A 19844-nucleotide genomic window follows, 5' to 3' on the forward strand; every position below is an offset into this window, starting at 1 on the left:
CTCGCATAACCTTGGAAAGTCATTGGTGATCCTCATGCGTTGATGAACATCAATGACCCTTAGTCTTGCAAAGACAATGAACAGTGATTTCGTTCAAGGGCACAAAAGGAACATGAAACCATTATAATGAGGGAAAAATTCGAATAAAAAGATCCACTAAGTTTCAGCATTCCGAAAATGTTAGAAATCCGAAACTACTTCATCTTATATTACCTTACCTTTAGAAAAAAGCTTTTGAAGATGCATTGCATTGGCCAAATGAGCTTTCATTTTGGCTTATAGGACACCCTATTCTTTCCCTCCATTCCTGGATAGAGAGAGTTTTTCCTTTTTGGGGATCGATAAGTATACAAACATCAATCATGCCAGTACACAATACCATACTATGATGATTCATCATTATTTCAAAAATAAAATAAAATAAAATTCGCCCATTTGAGCGAATACGACTGTAGCAAGCAAGCGCAACGTCAAGCGAGCGAGAGACAGAGACCAGAAAAACAATCCCCACGATATAAGAAAATCTCGGAAAACCCAAAAAAAAGCCCTTCGACACCCCAACGCCCATCACGACACCAAGGTAAGCCCAAGCTCACCGCGACCCTGCAAGCCCAAGATTTGCAGAAACTCCTCCTCCATCTCCATCTCCATCTCTATTTCTGCAACTCGAGCTCGACTGTAAGTGGAAAACCCATCTCCAAGCTCTTATCTTTTCGCTCCCATTTCGTCTCTTTCGCTCTCTGCGCTTCTGGGCCTCGGCCGCCCGCCCCAAAAAGGGCAAGAAACAGAGACGCGCCCCTAGAGGTAGGTCGACTTCTGTTCAGGGCACACCAGAGGGAAAAACCTCGTTATTCTTAACCGTACCTGCCTGCGGAGGTAAACCTTGTCTTTGGCCTGAAAAGAGACTTTTGTCGCTGTTGCTCGGATACGCAAATGACTAGCGTGTGCAGAATTGCCCTGTACATTGTGCAAAGTGAAGTGGTTTTTGGTAATGACCGAGGAGGTTTTGCAGAACTCACAATAACACAGTGATCTAGCAAAGAAAGTGCGGGGTCGTCGTGTTACTAAACATGCTGCGGACTCTCTCTCTCGTGGGTTTTTGCCGAGGCCTCCGCAACTTAAAAACTATCATATTTCACACATCCTACTTTAGCTTGGTGCCCGTCCTTCGTTTAAGCAAGACATTGGGATAGCATACTTCATTCCTAGTTGCCATCCCCATTTTCAGCTTCTAGCAGATCAATGCCCACTGGCAGTTTCACCATTAATCTTTCCCATGTCCTTCGTTTAGTTACTCTCGGTTTTTCATTTATCTTCCTTCTTGTCAGATGCTTCACTTGAGTTCAACTACAACGCATTTTTCACTACAATATCTAGAGCGTAACGAGATATGGCCTTTGATAAGTTGCAGCTTTTTAGGAGATTAAATGGCCCCAGATCTGCCCTTTTTTTTTTTTTTGGGCAAAAGCATCGAACTGTGAACGCCTTTGCGAATGCCTTCTTTCTCATATCTTCCTGTTTTTGAAATGCCTTAGGATGTTCCGCAAATGGCTTAGGAGGTCTCACAGGAGATGTTCCGCAAAAGTGAGCGAGTCTCTTAGGTTGTTTAGGTGGCTTGGTACGAACTCACAACCTCTAATTTGCTGTATTGATATCCTCGCGCTACACGTGGAAACTGTTGTTTCTACAGACAATGGACGGAAATAGCAGGGCTTAGAACGACGGGAACCGAGTCTCGATAAAAAAAAAAGGAAATGAAAAGAAACAGTTCATAGGATTTCAAATTCGAACATTCGAACCCACCAAAGCGAAGCAATGCTTCGGTCGTAATTCAGCACACTGCGCTCCTGCTGACTACTAGAATTCAACCTTACGGAATCATCTCATCCGAAAGCAGCCCTAGCTGGCTCTGGAGGATCTGTGAGGAAGATGTTGAGGAGCTGATCAATGGTGGTGAGCTGCATTTCTGGGTACATTCTCGAAACCTCGAGATCATCATCATCTATCTCGTAGCTCATCAGATCTCCCTTGACGAATATGGAGTGAAGTATGGAGACGGGTATGTTTTCCGGAGGTGGCAGAGCTTAACAAAGGACATGGAAAACATGAAGCGTCGTCAGCAAACCTTTCTTGAATCGATTCAAGATGAGGCACAAGCACACAAATCTGACCAATGTCGTTTAAAGAAAATTTCGGGGTGGGCGTTGCGAATAATTTCGATAAATGCAAGGACCTTATCATAATTGAAGAAAAATAGAGGGGGCTTGGAAAGAATACAACAGTGATTTGAAGCTTACTTTGAGAGAGCTTGACCAGATCTTCCTCGGGCACATAGACTCTCTTGAAGCTCCGACCCGTTTTCTCCTCCCACAGCGAAATCAGTTGGTGCTGAGAGATTATGTTCGATTTCGGGCGATAAGTGACGACCCGATTGCACGCCCTCGGATCACTCGCCCCCTTGATCGTGTACTTCCCTATGTCTTCCTCGTAATTTAGCACGGCTAGCACAAAAAATAGAATCTTCAATCATATTAAAAGATGGCAAATACATACGACAATGGCAAGGTTAAGTCTCTAAATTTTTTAAACGAACATGAATAGATAAACAAAATAATGTTTTAGGGGCGACATTGCTGACGTGAAAAAGTTTAAGGACCTCCCTTACCACTCGACATAAATTTAGTGGTTTCGGCCTTTTTCTGGAAAATTCAAAGTAAAGCCCTTTCATTCGAAAATTGGATCAACTTGAGGTTTACATCTATCTATCACCCAACATTTTGAATGGAGAGTTTTTCATAACCGAATGACCTCGAAAATTCTTCAAAAGACTTCGTGATTTTCTTGTACAACCTTCATCTATCACGTCAACATCCCACAAAGGATAAGGGCTAGGCAACAAATTGGAACCCAAATTAAATCATAGATGTCGATCATGTGGGATGCAAAGGCGAGATCCACATGATCAATTATTTTGATAGAAACGGATTGCGTGAATCAAGATCCAGACAACAAGGTCAAGGATGTGTGTGGGCTCACGGTCCCACAAAGGAACAAATTGGAACCCAAATTAAATCATAGACATTGATCATGTGGGATGCAAAGGTGGGATCCACATGATCAATTATTTCGATAGAAACGGATCGCATGAATCCAGATCCAGACAAGGCCAAGGCCACTCTGAGAGAGAGAGAGAGAGAGAGAGTGGGATCCACATGATCAATTATTTCGATCAGAAATGGATCATGATCATGAATCGTGTGAAGATCCAAACAAGGCCAAGGTCAACAAGAGATTCACATTATCCGATAGAAAATCGTGTGGCCAAAAGGTCAATCCGAGAGAGAGAGAGAGAGAGAGAGAGAGAGAGAGAGGTGGGATGCAAAGGTGGGATCCACATGATCAATTATTTCATAAAAATAGATCGCATGAATCTAGATCCACTCAAGGCCAAGGCCAATCAGAGAGAGAGAGAGAGTACCGTTGGCTTTGCCGTGGCCGTAGGCAACAATTTCATCATGGGGGTTGTGGGGATGGAGGAGGAGATTGACGAAGTATGCAGCGAAGCAGTTTGCAGTGATGAAGGTGAAAGGAATGCTTGCAGCTTCGATGGCCCTCCTAATCTTCCTCTTCTTCTCCAAGAACTCTTCGAATGGAGGGAGTGGCGTTATTTTATCCTCCTCACTCCCGAAATCAGACGGCACAAACCTCTGATTAAAAAAAAAAAGGATTAGAAGGGAAATTTGTTAATAAAGATGATAAATAATAATAATAATAATCCAGTTTGAGAACGAGAGTAAAATATTAATAATTCTATTGTCGGGATGTGATAATTAGCAACCAAACGAGTAAAGTTATGCAATTAGACCTAGGATTTCATTGATACCATTTGACTGATTCCAACATATGATGGTTCACATGTAATATTCATGAGAATCAATAGAATTGAAAGGTTCGGTGCACAGTAAAAGTCGACTCCTATATACATCTAAATGATGTTGATTTATAAACTTCAAGGGTTTGATTCGATTATTTTTTCCCTTAATTTTTACCTAACCTATTGCCAATATTTGGATGCTCAATTTAACAAAATTCTATACTTCTTAGATCAAGGACACTTGAACAGTAAAAAAAGGTTATGTTGCTTCTTTGAGGATTTTCTAGGATTTTGATTCTAAACTGAAATTTCTGACATATTTCAACAAAGGAAAAAGTACATATCAAGATGAGAGGAAAAGTATGATATGCTTTTGATTGACGTGGTTTTTTAAGATAATGAAATATTTCTTCTTTTTTTCTTTCAATTTAAGATCAAAAGAGTATAATATCATTCTTTTTCATGGCGATTTTGAATAGTGTCCAGTGGTATAACTTCTTGTAACAGGGGATATTACTTTATATATATTAGTTCATAGCCAAAGAAACAATTTCTCAGACCTAACTCAAAAATAATATAATGAAGGCTTTGTTGGAGAAATCTTCTTGAAGTGTTTTGAAGTTGACAAATCGCTTCTATCGTCTAGTCCGAAGGCTTGAGACTCGCTATTTAAAGTCCGAAGACCTTGGGACAGCTTGATTCAAGACTCAAAGTCTATCATCATTGACAGTCTCTAATCCGTTGAAGAAAGGTTATCTAGAATCGTATGTTTCGTTGAGGATTTAACCTTATCAACCTGGAGAAGATCTCATGGCTGGAGAAGACATAAACGGAGTCCTTTGATTGATCGAAGATTGATTCGATAATTGAAGATCCAGTGATTGCCTAAATATTATTGGAAGGTTCTCGCTTATGGAAACCGAGATCCCGATTGTATGGGCGAACAGATTGATGGGCTATCAACACGTTCCTTTAATAGCTTGAACAATCTTCCTAATTGATTCCGTCCAACGGGTAGATTGGAGGAATTCCTTTGGTAAGTGCCAACGGGTATGATGGCATAAAGGAGTATATAAGGAAGACTGTCTTAGTTGTTCAAGGGGTGTGCGATAGAAGAATTCCAAAGTCCGAAGCTCCTTTTGTTTAGACAAATCCTTTGAGCGAATACTTGTATACGAAAGAGAGAGTATATATTTGTGAGAAATCTTGAAGAGGTGAGGTAGAACATCTACACTTTGTGGAATCAAGGCAAAGCCGTGCTGTAACCTCTTTCTTGTTCATAGTGGAATCCAGCCAATAGGCTGTCATGAAGAAGAGTGGACGTAGGCTTGATATAAGCGAACCACTATAAACCGCGTGTTAAATTTTCTCTTCTCTCGGTCTTACTTTGATTATCGTTTCCTCCAACTGTCTAGTATTGTGCAATTGCTTGAGAAAAATTCTTTATATACCTATTCACCCCCCTCTAGGTACTCATACTAGCAATATCAATTGGTATCAAAGTCCGTGTGTTTACTTTATTTGAAGTGTTTTACTTCGTAGTAAAAGATCCATGGCTAGTATGCTAGCACCTGGGGCTGATGGAAGGGCAAAGCAATACTGCACCACCCTACTTTGATGGAAAGGATTACAACATCCGGAAGAACAAGATGAAAGCTTTCCTTCGATCAAAGGATCCTCCGGAATGAGACGTTGTAGAAAAAGGAATTACTCCTACCACTGCATCAGTCTCTGAAAGAGGAAAAGAAACTGATGAAATTAGCGGAATGTCTCAGGAAGAAATAATCAAGAGACAAGCACTCGATGCAAAAGCAATTTATTCCTTATATTGTGCTTTATCACCAACCGAATATAATAGAATATCTTCTTGTGGTACATCAAAAGAAGTTTGGGACAGATTGCATATCACCTATGAAGGAACAAGGTCGAGTGAAGGAAACAAGAATCAACATTCTTCTCGGTCAATACAAAGCCTTCGTAATGAAACCGGGAGAATCTATATCTCGACATGTTTAGTCGTTTTACGATATTATGAATGGTCTTGAAAATCAAGGTCAACCAACTTCCGATCCCATGAAGGTAAACAAGCTACTGCGTGGACTCTCCAAAGGATTGGAATCACATAAAGACTTCGATAAGAGAGACGCAAAGAATTATGCCACTATCTCGTCGACGAGCTAATTGGAACTCTTCAGTCTTATGAAGTGGAACGGATCAATGAAGATGAAGATCCAAAAGGTAAGAAATCCATTACATTAAAATCAAATGATGATTATGATGATACAGATTCTGAAGAAGATATGGACGATGAGGAGCTTGCTCTCATGATAAGAAGATTCGTAAAATCGAATAGAAAAGGAAGAAGGTTCAACTCACGAAACAAAGCTTTCAAAGACAGCAGACCAAGTCGTTGATGATGAGGAACCAAACAAAGACATAGTCCGCTTTGAATGTAAGAAAAGGGACACATCAGACCCAACTGTCCTCTTCGAAGAAGAAGAAAGGAAAAGCTGAAAGATTTCAAAAGCTCTCAAAGCCGAAAACTGGAGTGACACGAGTGTGAAGAAAGTGATAATGAATATGCCAATCTATGTCTGATGGCACAATCAGACTCAGACTCTGGATTAGACTCAAACAGTGAATTTGAGGCAAGTGATATTAAAATTCCTGTCAAAGTTTCTAAATATATTGATGAATTATGTTTTAATCTTAAGACTTCTCTCAAAAGAATTTCCGAACTGAAAAAGGAAAACTCAGCTCTAAAACAAAAGGAAAATGTTTTAGTAGAAAGAGTTAAAAGTCTAGACTTGATTTGTTTCCACTCTTAAAGAAAATGAAGATGATCTTTTAAAAGAAAATGTTTTTTAAAAACAGACTTATCAAATATCTCAAAGAAATTTTCAATAGGGTCCGAAAAACTTGAGAAAATTCTTTCAGCTCAAAGACCTTACTTCAATAAGTCCGGTCTAGGTATGACGTGGAAGAAATAATTCCCCGATTGATTTTCCTAAAGTAAAAGAAAGAATTAAGAAAAGACTCTCGAGAGAGGTTTACAAAAATCACTTCAAGAAAGTTTTTGTAAAATCAGTAGGTAGAAATGCTCTAAAATGTTCAAATGCAACAGTCCGGATCACTTTGAAAAAGAGTGTCCTATGGTTTGGAAACCCGTTAAGAGAATATGGGCTAATATCGCTTATGTTACTAACACAAAAGGACCCAAGAAAGTTTGGGTACCAAAGAAAGCTTGAGACTCTTTTTTAAATGCAGGTCACTTTGTCAAGAAAAAGGTAAAGTGGTATCTTGACGGTGGATGCTCAAGACACATGACAAGAGACTCAAATTGTTTTATAAAGATTGCTCAAGTAAATGGTGGAAAAGTTTCATTTGGAGGAAAAACAAGAAAGGAGTATTGTGGGATTTGGAACCGTGAAAATTGGAAATCTCACAATAAGTAATGTTTCCTTAGTGGAAGGACTCAATTACAATCTTCTCAAAGCATTAGTCAATTGTGTGATACTGGTTTCAAGATCTTTTTCAAGAAGGAATATGTTCGGAATCGCAAAGACTCTACTCGCCTTTCATGGGTCGTAGACATGGAAACATTTATCTTCTAGATGTAAAACCAAATGAATCGCAATGTTTTATCTCAATTCAAGACGAAGCAAGCTTATGGCACGTAAAAGCTTGGTCATGTCAACATGAAGCAATTAGCCAAAATCTCATCAAAGCAGCTTGTTCGAGGACTACCCAAATTACCTTATCAAAAGACTGATCCATGCACTCCATGTATTATGGGAAAGCAGGTAAGAAATTCATTCAAGCCAATAAATCATGTCTCTACTAATCATGTACTACAGTTGCTGCATATGGATCTCTTCGGACCAACCAGAACACGTAGTATTGGAGGTAAGAAATATTGCCTAGTAATTGTGGACGATTACTCCCGTTTTACTTGGGTATATTTCCTTGCAAGTAAGTCCGAAACCTTCGTATTTTGAAAAGTTTGCTAAAAAGGTTCAAAATGAAAAAGGATGTGTTATCTCAAGTATAAGAACAGATCATGGAGGTGAATTTGAAAATCAAGATTTTACAAAATTTTGTGATGAATCGCTTTAATCATGTGTTCTCCTCTCCATATACTCCTCGGCAAAGAAATGGAGTTGTGGAAAGAAAGAACAGATCTCTTCAGAAATGGCTAGAACTCTTTTAATTGAAAGCAAGATTTCTTCACGATTTTGGGCTGAAGTCGTTTCAACAACATGTTATATCATCAATAGAGTCTTCTTAAGACCTATTCTAGAGAAAACCCCTTACGAATTGTTCAAAGATAAGAAGCCTATTGTTTCATACTTTCATGTATTCGGTTGCAAATGTTTTATATTGAAAATGCAAAAGATCGAGTTGGTAAGTTTGAAGAAAGATCGATGAAGGTATCTTCCTTGGATATTCTACATCAAGCAAAGCCTTCGAGTCTATAACAAGAAGAAACCGTGGAGGAGTCAATGAATGTCAAATTTCAAGACTCAACGCAAGATGAATCAAGTCGACTCATCAAGAAGAGTCCAACTCCGCTCCGCATCTTCCAAAGCTTACAACTCAAGAAGCATCTCGACACTGAAAACCAGCTTCAAGATGTTCGTGAAGATCCAAACAAAGAAAGAGATCATCAACCGGACATGATCAACGAGTAACTGGAAGCATAAGTCCAGCCATCCCAAAGATCTTATAATCGGCGAAATGAATGAAGGAATTCGCACTGCATCCAAAAGGCGAGAAGAGTCTAGTCTTTGTGGCTCTCGTTTCTGAAATTGAACTAAAAAGCATAGAAGAAGCTTTATCTCGATGAAAGCCGGATTGAAGCTATGCAAGAAGAGCTTAGACAGCTTTAGCATTAATGATGTCTGGAAATTGACATCCAAACCAAAAGGTAAAACTGTTATTGAGCTAAATGGGTGTTCGTAAACAAGATGAATGAGAAAGGAAAAGTCATACGAAACAAAGCAAGACTCGTGGCCAAGGGATATACGCAAGAAGAAGGAATAGACTATGATGAGACTTACGCTCCAAAGAGCAAGGTTAGAAGCTATTCGACTATTACTTGCGTTTGCTTGTTATAAGAATTTCAGGTTATTCCAAATGGACGTCAAAAGCGCCTTCCTAAATGGAGTCATCCAAGAGGAAGTTTATGTGGAACAACCACCAGTGGTTTGAAGACCCAAAGAAGCCGACTCCGCCTTCGGGGATCAAGAAGGCTTTGTATGGTTTAAAGCAAGCATCTCGAGCTTGGTACGACAGATTAAGTAAGTTTTTAATACAAAATGGTTTTGTCAAAGGTCAAGTGGATACTACTTTATTTATCAAAAAGGAGAACAAAAGTTTCTTACTTGTTCAAATATATGTGGACGACATTATTTTCGGATCTTCTAATGAAAATATGTGCAAGAAATTTTCTAAGTCTATGGTGATGAATTTGAAATGAGTATGATGGGAGAGTTAACATTCTTTCTTGGTCTTCAAGTAAAACAATTGAAGGAATGAACTTTTATTTATCAAGAAAATATGTTAATGATCTTGTCAAAAGATTTGACTGAAAAGTGCAAAAAGACCGACATACCGATGTCAAGTTCTTTGAAGATAGACAAAGATGAAGAAGGGAAGAAAGTTGATCAAAAGCTGTACATGAGCATCATTGGTTCACCTTTATCTTACCGTTTCTAGACTCCGACATCTTGTTGAGTGTTTGCATCTCGTGCTAGGTTTCAATCAAATCCTAGAGAATCCCATCTCAAAGTGTTGCGAAACGCATCATTAAATACGTTGCTTCATCATCAAGCATCGGTCTTTGGTATCCTAAGAAGGAGACTTTAATCTTCTGGGATATTCGACGCAGATCCGGCCGGTTGCGAGTTGATAGAAAGAGCACGGGGAACTTGCCGCTTGCTTGAAGCAGGATGTGTCTTGGTTTTCAAGGAAACAAAGCACCGTGTCTCTTTCAACAAATGTGCGCAGTATGTAGCCCTCGGGGTAAGCTGCTGTTCGCAAATTCTATGGATAAAACAACAGCTAAGAGACTTTGAAATTGAAGACTCATGCACGGAGATTAATTGCGACAACACCAGCGCTATCAACCTCACCAAAAATCCAATTCTCCACTCAAGAGCAAAGCATATAGAGATTCAACATCACTTTATAAGAGACCATGTTCAAAATGGAGATGTTTCAATTCAATTTGTTGACTCAAAGAATCAACCGGCGGATATATTCACAATGCCTTTGGAGAAAAATCAATTTGAGTCTATACGCTCCAAACTCAACATTTTGAGGTATGAGGATATCAAAGTCTAAAGACTTTCGACTCAGACTTACAAGACTTTATTGAAAGACAGATCTTGGTACGTCCGTCGACCGTAAGTCTTTTCTCTTGAATCTCATCTTGAAAAGGTACGATTGTCGACCGTGTTTAAATTGTTGCTATATTTAATTGACGTTGCTATATTTAATTGACGTAAATATTGCATCGTTTCATTTTCAAAAGGGAAGTTATCTTTGAAATGGCTATTTTGCGGAAAAAAGACAGCTTATTTTGAAAAGGCATATTTTTATTTCCTTTATGACGGTTCGTTTATCCCTTTTTAACCGATCGTGAACTATCGATTCCTCTTCACTTTTCTCTCAAAAACCCTAGAAAGTATCGATCCTCCATTCCCGTTTGTCTTCTTCGTTTAATCCTCAAAAAGTTGTCATCTTTCCTGGGAAAGTCAAGCAAGGAATCTTCCAAAAACTGAGAAAGATGTCATCTTCAAGAAAGTCTTCGAGAATTGCAAGCAGGGGACCACGGCGGATGAGTGAGGGGCCTACGCACTTCGATCTTATCAAGATGAAGTGACCGTAACAGCAAGCGAGCCCACAACATTCTCAACAGCGTCATTCTCCTCCATCTAGTCCTCAAGGCGTTGATCATCAACAACAGGAAGAAATCATCGAGGATGCACTCGTAAGAGTTCAAAAGCCCGCTTATATTTACCAGCTTATATCGTGCCCTAAAAGGAATTCGTACTCCTTTGAACTACATTGATGATTTTCTTAAAGACAAAGGACATGGGAACGAATATATCTTTCGAAAAAAAATGGAAAGTTTGGGAATTGCTCGAAAAATGGGTGGCCGAGGAAACCCTTGCAAATATCCCAAGTGATCATCGTGATCGGAGGCCGAATCTGTAGATGGGAATGATGATGATAAATTATATCAATTCCAACCGAAAATGGGTGTTGCGGTTGATAATCAAGGAAAATGAGAGATTTGTTCGGATCAAAGGAGCAAAAGGACTGTACTCGAAATTGCTGAAGCGTGGGGTAATAAACCCTAGGAGTATAGATTTTGATTTTCTGGATGCTGTGAATATGAACTTGAGGGAAAATTTCAGTTATCTTCAACTTGAAAAGTTCTGCTCTAACTCTACAAAGGCCTATGCTGAATTAACTGCATATTTCTATTCAAATCTAAGCTTTTTGGATGCGAATAGATTCTCGTTCAGCGTTAAAGACCAAGATTATGTTGTGGATATGAATATGCCTGGAGATGTGTTAGAAGTCGAAAGAGGAAGATATCACCAATCAAAGTTTCCATTGCTCGGGCCACTCTTGAACCGGGTGAAGGACAGGAGAACATATGAAAAGATCACCTACTTAAGGATGGGTGCATTCAACATCTTGCTTCACAAGATTGTGATTAATTGCCTCCGACCGAAATCAACTTCCAAGACTGATGTTTCAAGTTCAGAGGCCAAGTTGATGTATGCCATTCTCTTTGGAAAAAGGTTTTCTCTCCCTCACACTGTGATGTTTCACATGTATAGAGCAATGATGAAGGACAGAGGTCAACTCCCTTACCCAAGCCTTGTTACAAAGTTATTCGACATCTCGAATATTCAGCCTCCACAAATCTTTTGTGTTCGACCATGCGATCATATGGTGGTAGGTCTGAAAATGGTGACCAAAATGCGTCCAAGGAACCGAGCAAGGAGTTGGAGAAATTCAAGGAGAAGACTCCGCAAAATCTCATCAAATATCTTCGGCTAAAAGAAAAGGGAAGGAGCCCATGGTTGCTCCATCCAAGAGAAGAAGAGCTCTCTTTGTTGAGGATGAAGATGATGAGGAAGACATCACCATCTCTCGCATTGGCTTTGAAGAATTTAAGTCGTCCCTGTTCCATAGAAAGAATCGAGCAAATGACGAAAGAAAGAGGAAAAGGAAGAAGAAGAAATAGAAGCTGAAAAAGAAACAGAGGAGGAAAGACTCGAAGAAGAAATAAGAGAAGAGAAGAACCCGAAGAACACTCTTCTCCACCGTAGGCATGGAAACAGGGGGAGATCGGGAGAAAGGAGTGAAGTCTTCATGTCCCGATGCAAGTGAAGGAGTCGATCGCTCACCAAAGAAACCCGGAGGATGTTTATGCATCTCAATTTCCAGAAGAAGGTCATGAAGTTTCATCGCCAAACCTGCAAGATTATGCTGATCTACCATCATCCGCATTTACTCCATCGATCGAGCCGAAGCAAGTACTCAAACCGATAATGGAGCAGATTTTCGCAGAATCATGGATATTCTTTGGAGATGCGAGGTCGATTTATGCCTTGGGATGCGAAGTTCAAAGCTTGAAGAATGAAGGTCAAGCTTCTTCCTGTTCATTGAATGATAAAATGCAAGCCCTCTGTTCGAATCAGGCCAATGCCAAGAGTGAGGAGATTGCACAGCTAAAGGAAGACTTTAAAAAGGCCGGAAGGCATCGTTCGATCTATGGAAGATTTCCAGCTTGTCCGCGTTCCCAAGCAATCTTAACTTCATCTCATCCTTTTTAATGATGACAAAAAGGGGGAGAGATGCAAGATTTGATCAAAAACCTTTCATTCAACTTTTAATTGTTTTTGTTGGATTGTTTTGTGGTTTGAATCTATTTGACTTTGGTTTGTGTCTGGATGAGAACTAAACTAGACTTGGACTTGACTGCTTCTATTAACTAATATTGATATCTTATGGATGGCTTCATCATATACTCGGACTAACCTATTTCTGTGGTTGCAAAGATTCTAGTGTTATTCTGTTAAGCCATTTACCTCTATAAGATATGCATATGTGTTTGAGAAATGTTTTGCAGTGTCAAAGATATCCAAATCTGCAGAAAGTTTTGTCACCATCAAAAATGGGGAGATTGTTGGAGAAATCTTCTTGAAGTGTTTTGAAGTTGACAAATCGTTTCTATCGAGTCTAGTCCGAAGGCTTGCGCACTCGCTATTTAAAGTCTCAAGACCTTGGGACAGCCGACTCAAGACTCAAAGTCTATCCTCATTGATCTTCTAATCCGTTGAAGAAAGGTTATCCAGAATCGTATGTTTCGTTGAGGATTTAACCTTATCAACTGAAGAAGATCTCATGGATGGAGAAGACATAAACGGAGTCCTTTGATTGATCAAGATTGATTCGATAATTGAAGATCCGGTGATTGCCTAAATATTATTGGAAGGTTCTCGCTTATGGAAACCGAGATCCTGATTGTATGGGCGAACAGGATTGATGGGCTATCAACACGTTCCTTTAATAGCTTGAACAATCTTCCTAATTGATTCCGTCCAACGGGTAGATTGGAGGAATTCCTTTGGTAAGTGCCAACGGGTATGATGGCATAAAGGAGTATATAAGGAAGACTGTCTTAGTTGTTCAAGGGGTGCGCGATAGAAGAATTCCAAAGTCTGAAGCTCCTTTTGTTTAGACAAATCCTTTGAGCGAATACTTGTATACGAAAGAGAGAGTATATATTTGTGAGAAATCTTGAGGAGGTGAGGTAGAACATCTACACTGTGGAATCAAGGCAAAGCCGTGCTGTAACCTCTTTCTTGTTCATAGTGGAATCCAGCCAATAGGTTGTCGGTGAAGAAGAGTGGACGTAGGCTTGATATGCCGAACCACTATAAACCGCGTGTTAAATTTTCTCTTCTCTCAGTCTTATTTTGATTATCGTTTCCTCCAACTGTCTAGTATTGTGCAATTGCTTGAGAAAAATTCTTTATATACCTATTCACCCCCCCTCTAGGTACTCATACTAGCAATATCAGGCTTGACCAATTAGCAAGGGCAAAAATGATTAAGGTAATAAGCAAATCAAATTCTTTAATCGTTTTGCTATTTTTCCTCTTTATCTTATAGCTTCAACTATAACTTCATTGATCTCAATTTAATTGTGTATATCATGCTTTTCGCTTTTTTCTCAATTTTAAGTTAATTTTATATCTCGCCTTATCTAAGTTCAACCAATTATTTCAGGAAGTAACAATAATATTATCTAAAAAACATTAAACAGATTTCTTACTCCTTGGATAATTAATTTGATTTTTCATACAATAATAATTGCAACTTCCCTTATATGCCTGATTAGACCGTGCATTCCACGGATGATATTCTAGTTTTTTTTTTTTTTTTAAAGTACCAGCTCTTTTGATATATAGTTTATTTATTATGGTACGAATGACTAATATTTATCTATTATATGTCATCAAGATCAGACTATAAACAGCTGACAAAAATTAACTATGGCACTAAAAGGCAGCAAACCCAATGCTGACACGTTGTCGTTCTGTGCCCTCGTTACTTTCACAACTAATTTTGGACCGTGGTTTTGAACCCAAGAAAAATAACCTATTGGATCAATCCAATATAGTAATAATAAATCTAAGCATGTCTTTAAAAAGCTTCATTCTAATTTAATTTGAATCTTGAGATTTTTAGGATGTAAAACACTTAGAGAGTATTCTCATATCTTAAAAAAGATAGATATACAGAGGAGAGCTTGAGGATATTAGGCATGCGAATATCGGCATATTAAAATAAGAAACGTAGTCTTATCACTCACCTAAATTATCATGCAAGCAGGGTGGCCCTAACACGGAAGTGAAAACTCCTTGCTACTTGGTGAGGTTACATAGGGTTACAATGTAGTGATAACGTAAGTAATGTAGAGTTTCTAATATAATTATTTCCACTTTAATTTTGAGACTCTAATGAGCTAGTATAAGGATCTGAACTGGGATCACCTGACGAGGGTGATAATTGGATTGCTAGGGATGTCTCACGTGTGACACTAAGGGAGCAATTCTCAATGCACGGAATCTGCTCGTTAATTCTGGGTAATTAAAGCCTCTACTAGCTTTGTCCCGACCATTTAGTTTGATAGGCCTACTTTTACGCGTCACTGGAGAAGCGATTTTTGTTACATCGAATTTTTTCGTTAATTCCATAAATTTAAGTCTCTGCTAGCTTTGCTTCGACCATTCAATCTAATATATCTACTCTTTTGTTTTTAATAAGAATAAGAATAGTAAAAAGTATGATATTTTTTCTACATCTGCTCGGAGTAAGAGAGGGTGGCTCGAATAGCTTAGATTAAGACTTTTAGAGTTAAGAAGTGAGAATTGAAGAGAGTGTTTTTTTATTTATTTTTATTCCTATACTTTTAGTACTAAACTCCTTCAGAGGATTGATTATTATACACTTGAACTAGGTGGATCCGACTTTCAAAAGAAGAGAGAAAGAACCTCTTAGTGAAAAAAGAAAAAGAGATTGAATGGCCAATTTCCTAGCCTAGGGAGGATTACCAAAAAAAGTTCTAAACATATTATAATTGTGTCAATTCAATCTTTTAGCTCCTTTTTTTTTTTTTTTTAACTAATCGAGTCATAAACCCTTTGCATTTGAGCCAGTTGAGTGATATAGCAAAATCTAAGCAATCGGTGCTAACATGGACACCGCCTACTATTAATATGGATAATTTTTAATAATATTTTTAATTTTTAATTTTTATTTCTTTTACTTTTTCTCTTTTGTTTTTTTCTTCTATTTATCTTCTTCCTCTAGCCAATTGCCAAAACTTAGCGACCGACCAGGCGAGGTTGACCTCATCAAGAGCAAGCGAGGTTTGCCCTCACATCAGTCGGTAGGGCTGACCTCACAAGCCCTCACCTCTGGCTAGTCATCAAGTTTCGGCGACTAGCTAGAGGAAGAAGATGAAGGGAAGGAAAAAAAAAAAACAAAGAAAGGGAAAGGGAAAATAAATAAGTAAATATTATTAAAATGTTATTAAAAATAGTGTTGGTCACATCAGATAGTATAGCGAATGTCCATGTTAGCACCATCGGCCAACATTTGTCGGATGGTCTGAATTGGCACAAATACAAAAAGTTTATGAACTTAGTTGGCACTAAACTAACACAATTGTAATAGGTTTAAGACTATTTTCATAATTTTTTCTCCTAGACTGGCTAGAGATAACTTACCTTGATGTTGCCGGTGGCGATGATGGCATCGATGATCTTGAGTTGGTCGAGTACTTGAGGGTATGCAAGAGCGGAGATAACTATGTCCACCTTCTTTAGTGCTGCCACAATCTTCTCGTGCTCCTCTAGCTCTCCCTATTTCATTGCCACAACAACGTCAATGGTCAGTTTTGCTTTATCCTTGTTCCTCCAACTAGTCTTTTGATTGATGGATTGTAAATATATCGTAGGTGATGATATCCACAACATATAGCACAACAGTTGGAAATATAATTAAAGGAAAACATAGCCTTTGTCAACATTCGGGTGTGCATCCGAATGAGCTCCCATCACGAGAGAGAGAGAGAGAGAGAGAGAGAGAGAGAGAGAGGCACGCATACTTTGATAATGTGGATGCCAATGGAGCGGAACTCGCGCCGGAGGTTAAGGTTCGAAGGTAGGGTCACGGGGCCAATGGGCCGAGTGTAAATGCAAGTCGGGTGACCCAAAGAGACGCTCACCCTCACCATGTGCTTGCCAATGTATCCGGTGCCACCGAAGATGAGAATCATGCTCGCTTCCGCCTCCCTCGCCATTCGCCCTTATTATGTCTTCTCCTCCCTTTCTTTTTGGCTCTCGCCCATTCGAGTGTGCCTTGGCTACACTCCTATTTGTACTAGCGGTGAGCGCGGTTCCCGAGTAGAACTGGGAACCGAAGAACCCTGGTTCATTCCCGATTCTAAAGAAATCAGTTCCGATTCCCGGTTCCAATTCCAAAAAAAACCTAAATCAACGGTCTCCTCTCTTCCCCCCACATGATTCCCCACCACCCACCCACCAACCTTTCTTTTTCTCTCTCTTTCTTTTCTCCCCTTTTGCTTCCTCACGTCACTTCATGCCCCCCCTTTCTTTTCTCCCTTTTGCCTCCTCACATCACTTCATGCCCCCCTTTCTTTTCTCTCTCTTTCTGTTCTCTTTCCCCCTCTCTCAGCCGAAACCCCCATCTTCTTCTCTTCTTCTTCCTTCCTCTTACTGGCTGTTGCTTCACCCACCACCACACCGTCGCCCCACACCTTACTCACCACCACCTCTTGGCCACCGAACTGTTACGAAATCGCACGTCGATTCCAGAAAAATAATGCTCGCAAACAATTCACCAGACAAAATATAGTAATAAAAGAGCAGAATCAGATGAACACGCCAGAAAATTTGTTATCGAAGTTCACCCAAACTTGGGCTACGTCTCCGCGCAGAGGCACTCTGCGAATCCACTAGACTTCGGAAAAGTTAGAATACAACGACGATCTTCTCTCAAGATCGGGGCACAAAGAGATTGAGAACTCTCATCAAGAAAAACTCACTTTTTCTTCTCTCTTTTTCTTGCCTCTCTATTTCCTTTTTCAGCGTCTTGACGGCTAGGTTTTGCCATCACTAATATATAGGTACCACTTTTAACCTAAAAGGAAATCTAATAGAAAAGACAAAAAAAGCCCCTAAAAACAAATATTTGGTTTTATCTATAACAATCTCCCACTTGAAGACAAATATACCCAAGCACCAAGCAACTTTGCATCCATCTTCTTCAAAAATAGTAGTTGAAAAACTTGTGCCTCTGCGATACTCCTCATCAATCAACATGGAGTAATACCAATGGTAGTACAGAAAATATGCTTCTCTCTATCTACTACCTTGGTCATCATGTCACTGGATTCTTCGAGCCATCAATCTTTTGTAGCTTTAATTCATTATCTTTCAATGCTGACCCGATAAAGTGATAATGCTTCTTGATATGTCTAGTTCTTGAGTGATAAGCTGCATTCTTTGCTAAGTGCACTGCACTTTGACTATCACTCCACGGTATGTCTTGGGCTGTTTTTGATGTAACTCCTCCATATAATCTTGTAACCACATGATTTCTTTGGAGGCTTCTGTAATTGTTACATATTCTGCCTCTGTCGTCGATAAAGCCACTATCTTTTGTAGTTGAGATACCCAACTCACTCGCTGTACCTCCGCAACCGTAAAGACATATCCAGTGGTACTCTTACCACTATCTCGATCACCCGAATGATCCGCATCTACATAACCCGCAACTCTAGAGATGTACCACCATAACAAAGTGAGTAATTTGAAGTACCTGCTAGATATCTCAATATCCATTTAACCGCATTCCAATGCTCTCTACCCGGGTTCTCGCATATATCGGCTCACAACTCCCTTTGCTTGTGCAATGTCCGGTCTCGTGCTCACCATGGCATACATCAAACTCCCCACTGCTGATGCATATGGAACTACCGCCATCTCATCTTTCAAAGCTTGAGTGCTTGGACACATATCCTTGGAAAGTTTGAAGTGACTCGCTAGAGAATTTGTAACCGGTTTTGCCTTGTCCATGTTAAATCTCTTTAACACCTTGTTCACATAGTCTTCCTACGACAACCATAATTTCTTATTTTCCCTGTCTTTGATGATTTTCATGCCTAAAATATTCTTGGCCTCTCCCAAGTCTTTCATAGCAAACTGTGATGATAACATCTTTTTCACTTCTACGATTCTCTTCATATTGGAACTAGCCACAAGCATGTCATCCACATATAAAGATAGATACACAATGTCACCATCATCATATTTGCGAAAATAAACACAAAGTGATCGAGACTCAGTGTGCAAATCCTTTTCTTGCATGAAACCATCAAATTTTAGGTACCATTGCCTCGGAGCTTGTTTCAAGCCATACAAGCTTTTCTTCAAGCGACATACCATGTGCTCCTTACCTTTGACTTCAAAACCTTTAGGTTGTGTCATGTATAATTCTTCATCTAAGTCACCATGTAAAAACGTTGTTTTTACGTCTAACTGCTCAAGATGAAGATCCTCCACTGCAACTATACTTAGCAGAACTCTAATTGATGTCATTTTCACTACAGGTGAAGATATCTCGGAGTAGTCGATCCTTTCTTTTTGAGAAAAGCCCTTGACTACAAGTCTCGCCTTGTATCTAATACTACCATCTGCTTCATTCTTAACCCTGTACACCCATTTGTTTAATAAAGCTTTTTTACCTGTGGGCAACTTGGTCAACTCCTAAGTTTTGTTATGAAGTAACGAGCTCATCTCGTCTTTCATAGCACACTCCCACTGCAAGTGAGACGTGTCTGCCTTTGCCTCATCGTAAGTCTCCGGTTCCCCCGAATCTGTATATAAGACATGGCTCAGAACAATATTAGCTGATGGATCAAAAATTACCTTTGGCTTTCTCACACGTGTAGACCTTCTTAAGACAGTACTTCGGGGTCATTCGTTTGCTCCGAATCACTGCGTTCTTCTTGAACTACCTCTTCACTGATAATAGGCTCATCTTGAACCTCTCTTTCAAGTGAACTTTGATCTACTAGAAACATCTTCACGGGCATTATGTCTAATTCAACATACTTTGGTTGTACTACATTCTCATGCTCTGTCTTTGTCTGACGATTCTTGTACATCTTTTCTTCATGGAATACCACATTGCGACTGCGGATGGCTTTGTTATTCTCATAATCCCAAAGTCTATAGCCATACTCGTCGCCACCGTATCTGATAAAGACGCACTTCTGGGACTTAGCGTCAAGTTTTTTTCTATCCTCACTATCAATCAAAGCATATGCAATACAACCAAACACCTTTAG

The 19844-nt window shown here is 39.4% G+C and overlaps 1 protein-coding gene across 1 annotated transcript; it reads right to left on the reverse strand.

Annotated features, from left to right (window-relative positions):
• Nucleotides 1–1694: 1694 nt before the first annotated feature.
• On the reverse strand, nt 1695–16934 carry LOC104422320 (eugenol synthase 1). Its single transcript, XM_039303968.1, has 5 exons — nt 16578–16934; nt 16198–16332; nt 3479–3707; nt 2298–2501; nt 1695–2083 (listed from the first exon to the last, which is right to left on the reverse strand). Exons 1-5 carry the CDS (start codon nt 16770–16772, stop codon nt 1884–1886), a joined length of 963 nt encoding a protein of 320 aa, XP_039159902.1. The 5' UTR covers nt 16773–16934; the 3' UTR covers nt 1695–1883.
• Nucleotides 16935–19844: the final 2910 nt, after the last annotated feature.

The sequence above is a fragment of the Eucalyptus grandis genome, chromosome 10 (assembly GCF_016545825.1).
Source record: "Eucalyptus grandis isolate ANBG69807.140 chromosome 10, ASM1654582v1, whole genome shotgun sequence".
Classification (NCBI taxonomy): Eukaryota; Viridiplantae; Streptophyta; class Magnoliopsida; order Myrtales; family Myrtaceae; genus Eucalyptus; species Eucalyptus grandis.

What these genes read in the sequence shown, in the direction of transcription:
- LOC104422320 (XM_039303968.1), bottom strand. Translation starts at nt 16,772, where the DNA reads ATGGCGAGGGAGGCGGAAGCGAGCATGATTCTCATCTTCGGTGGCACC. An exon ending in CGGCCACGGCAAAGCCAACG is followed by an intron (nt 2,502 to 3,478) that starts GTACTCTCTCTC and finishes TTTTTGTGCTAG; the next exon opens with CCGTGCTAAATTACGAGGAA. An exon ending in TCTGGTCAAGCTCTCTCAAA is followed by an intron (nt 2,084 to 2,297) that starts GTAAGCTTCAAA and finishes TCCTTTGTTAAG; the next exon opens with CTCTGCCACCTCCGGAAAAC.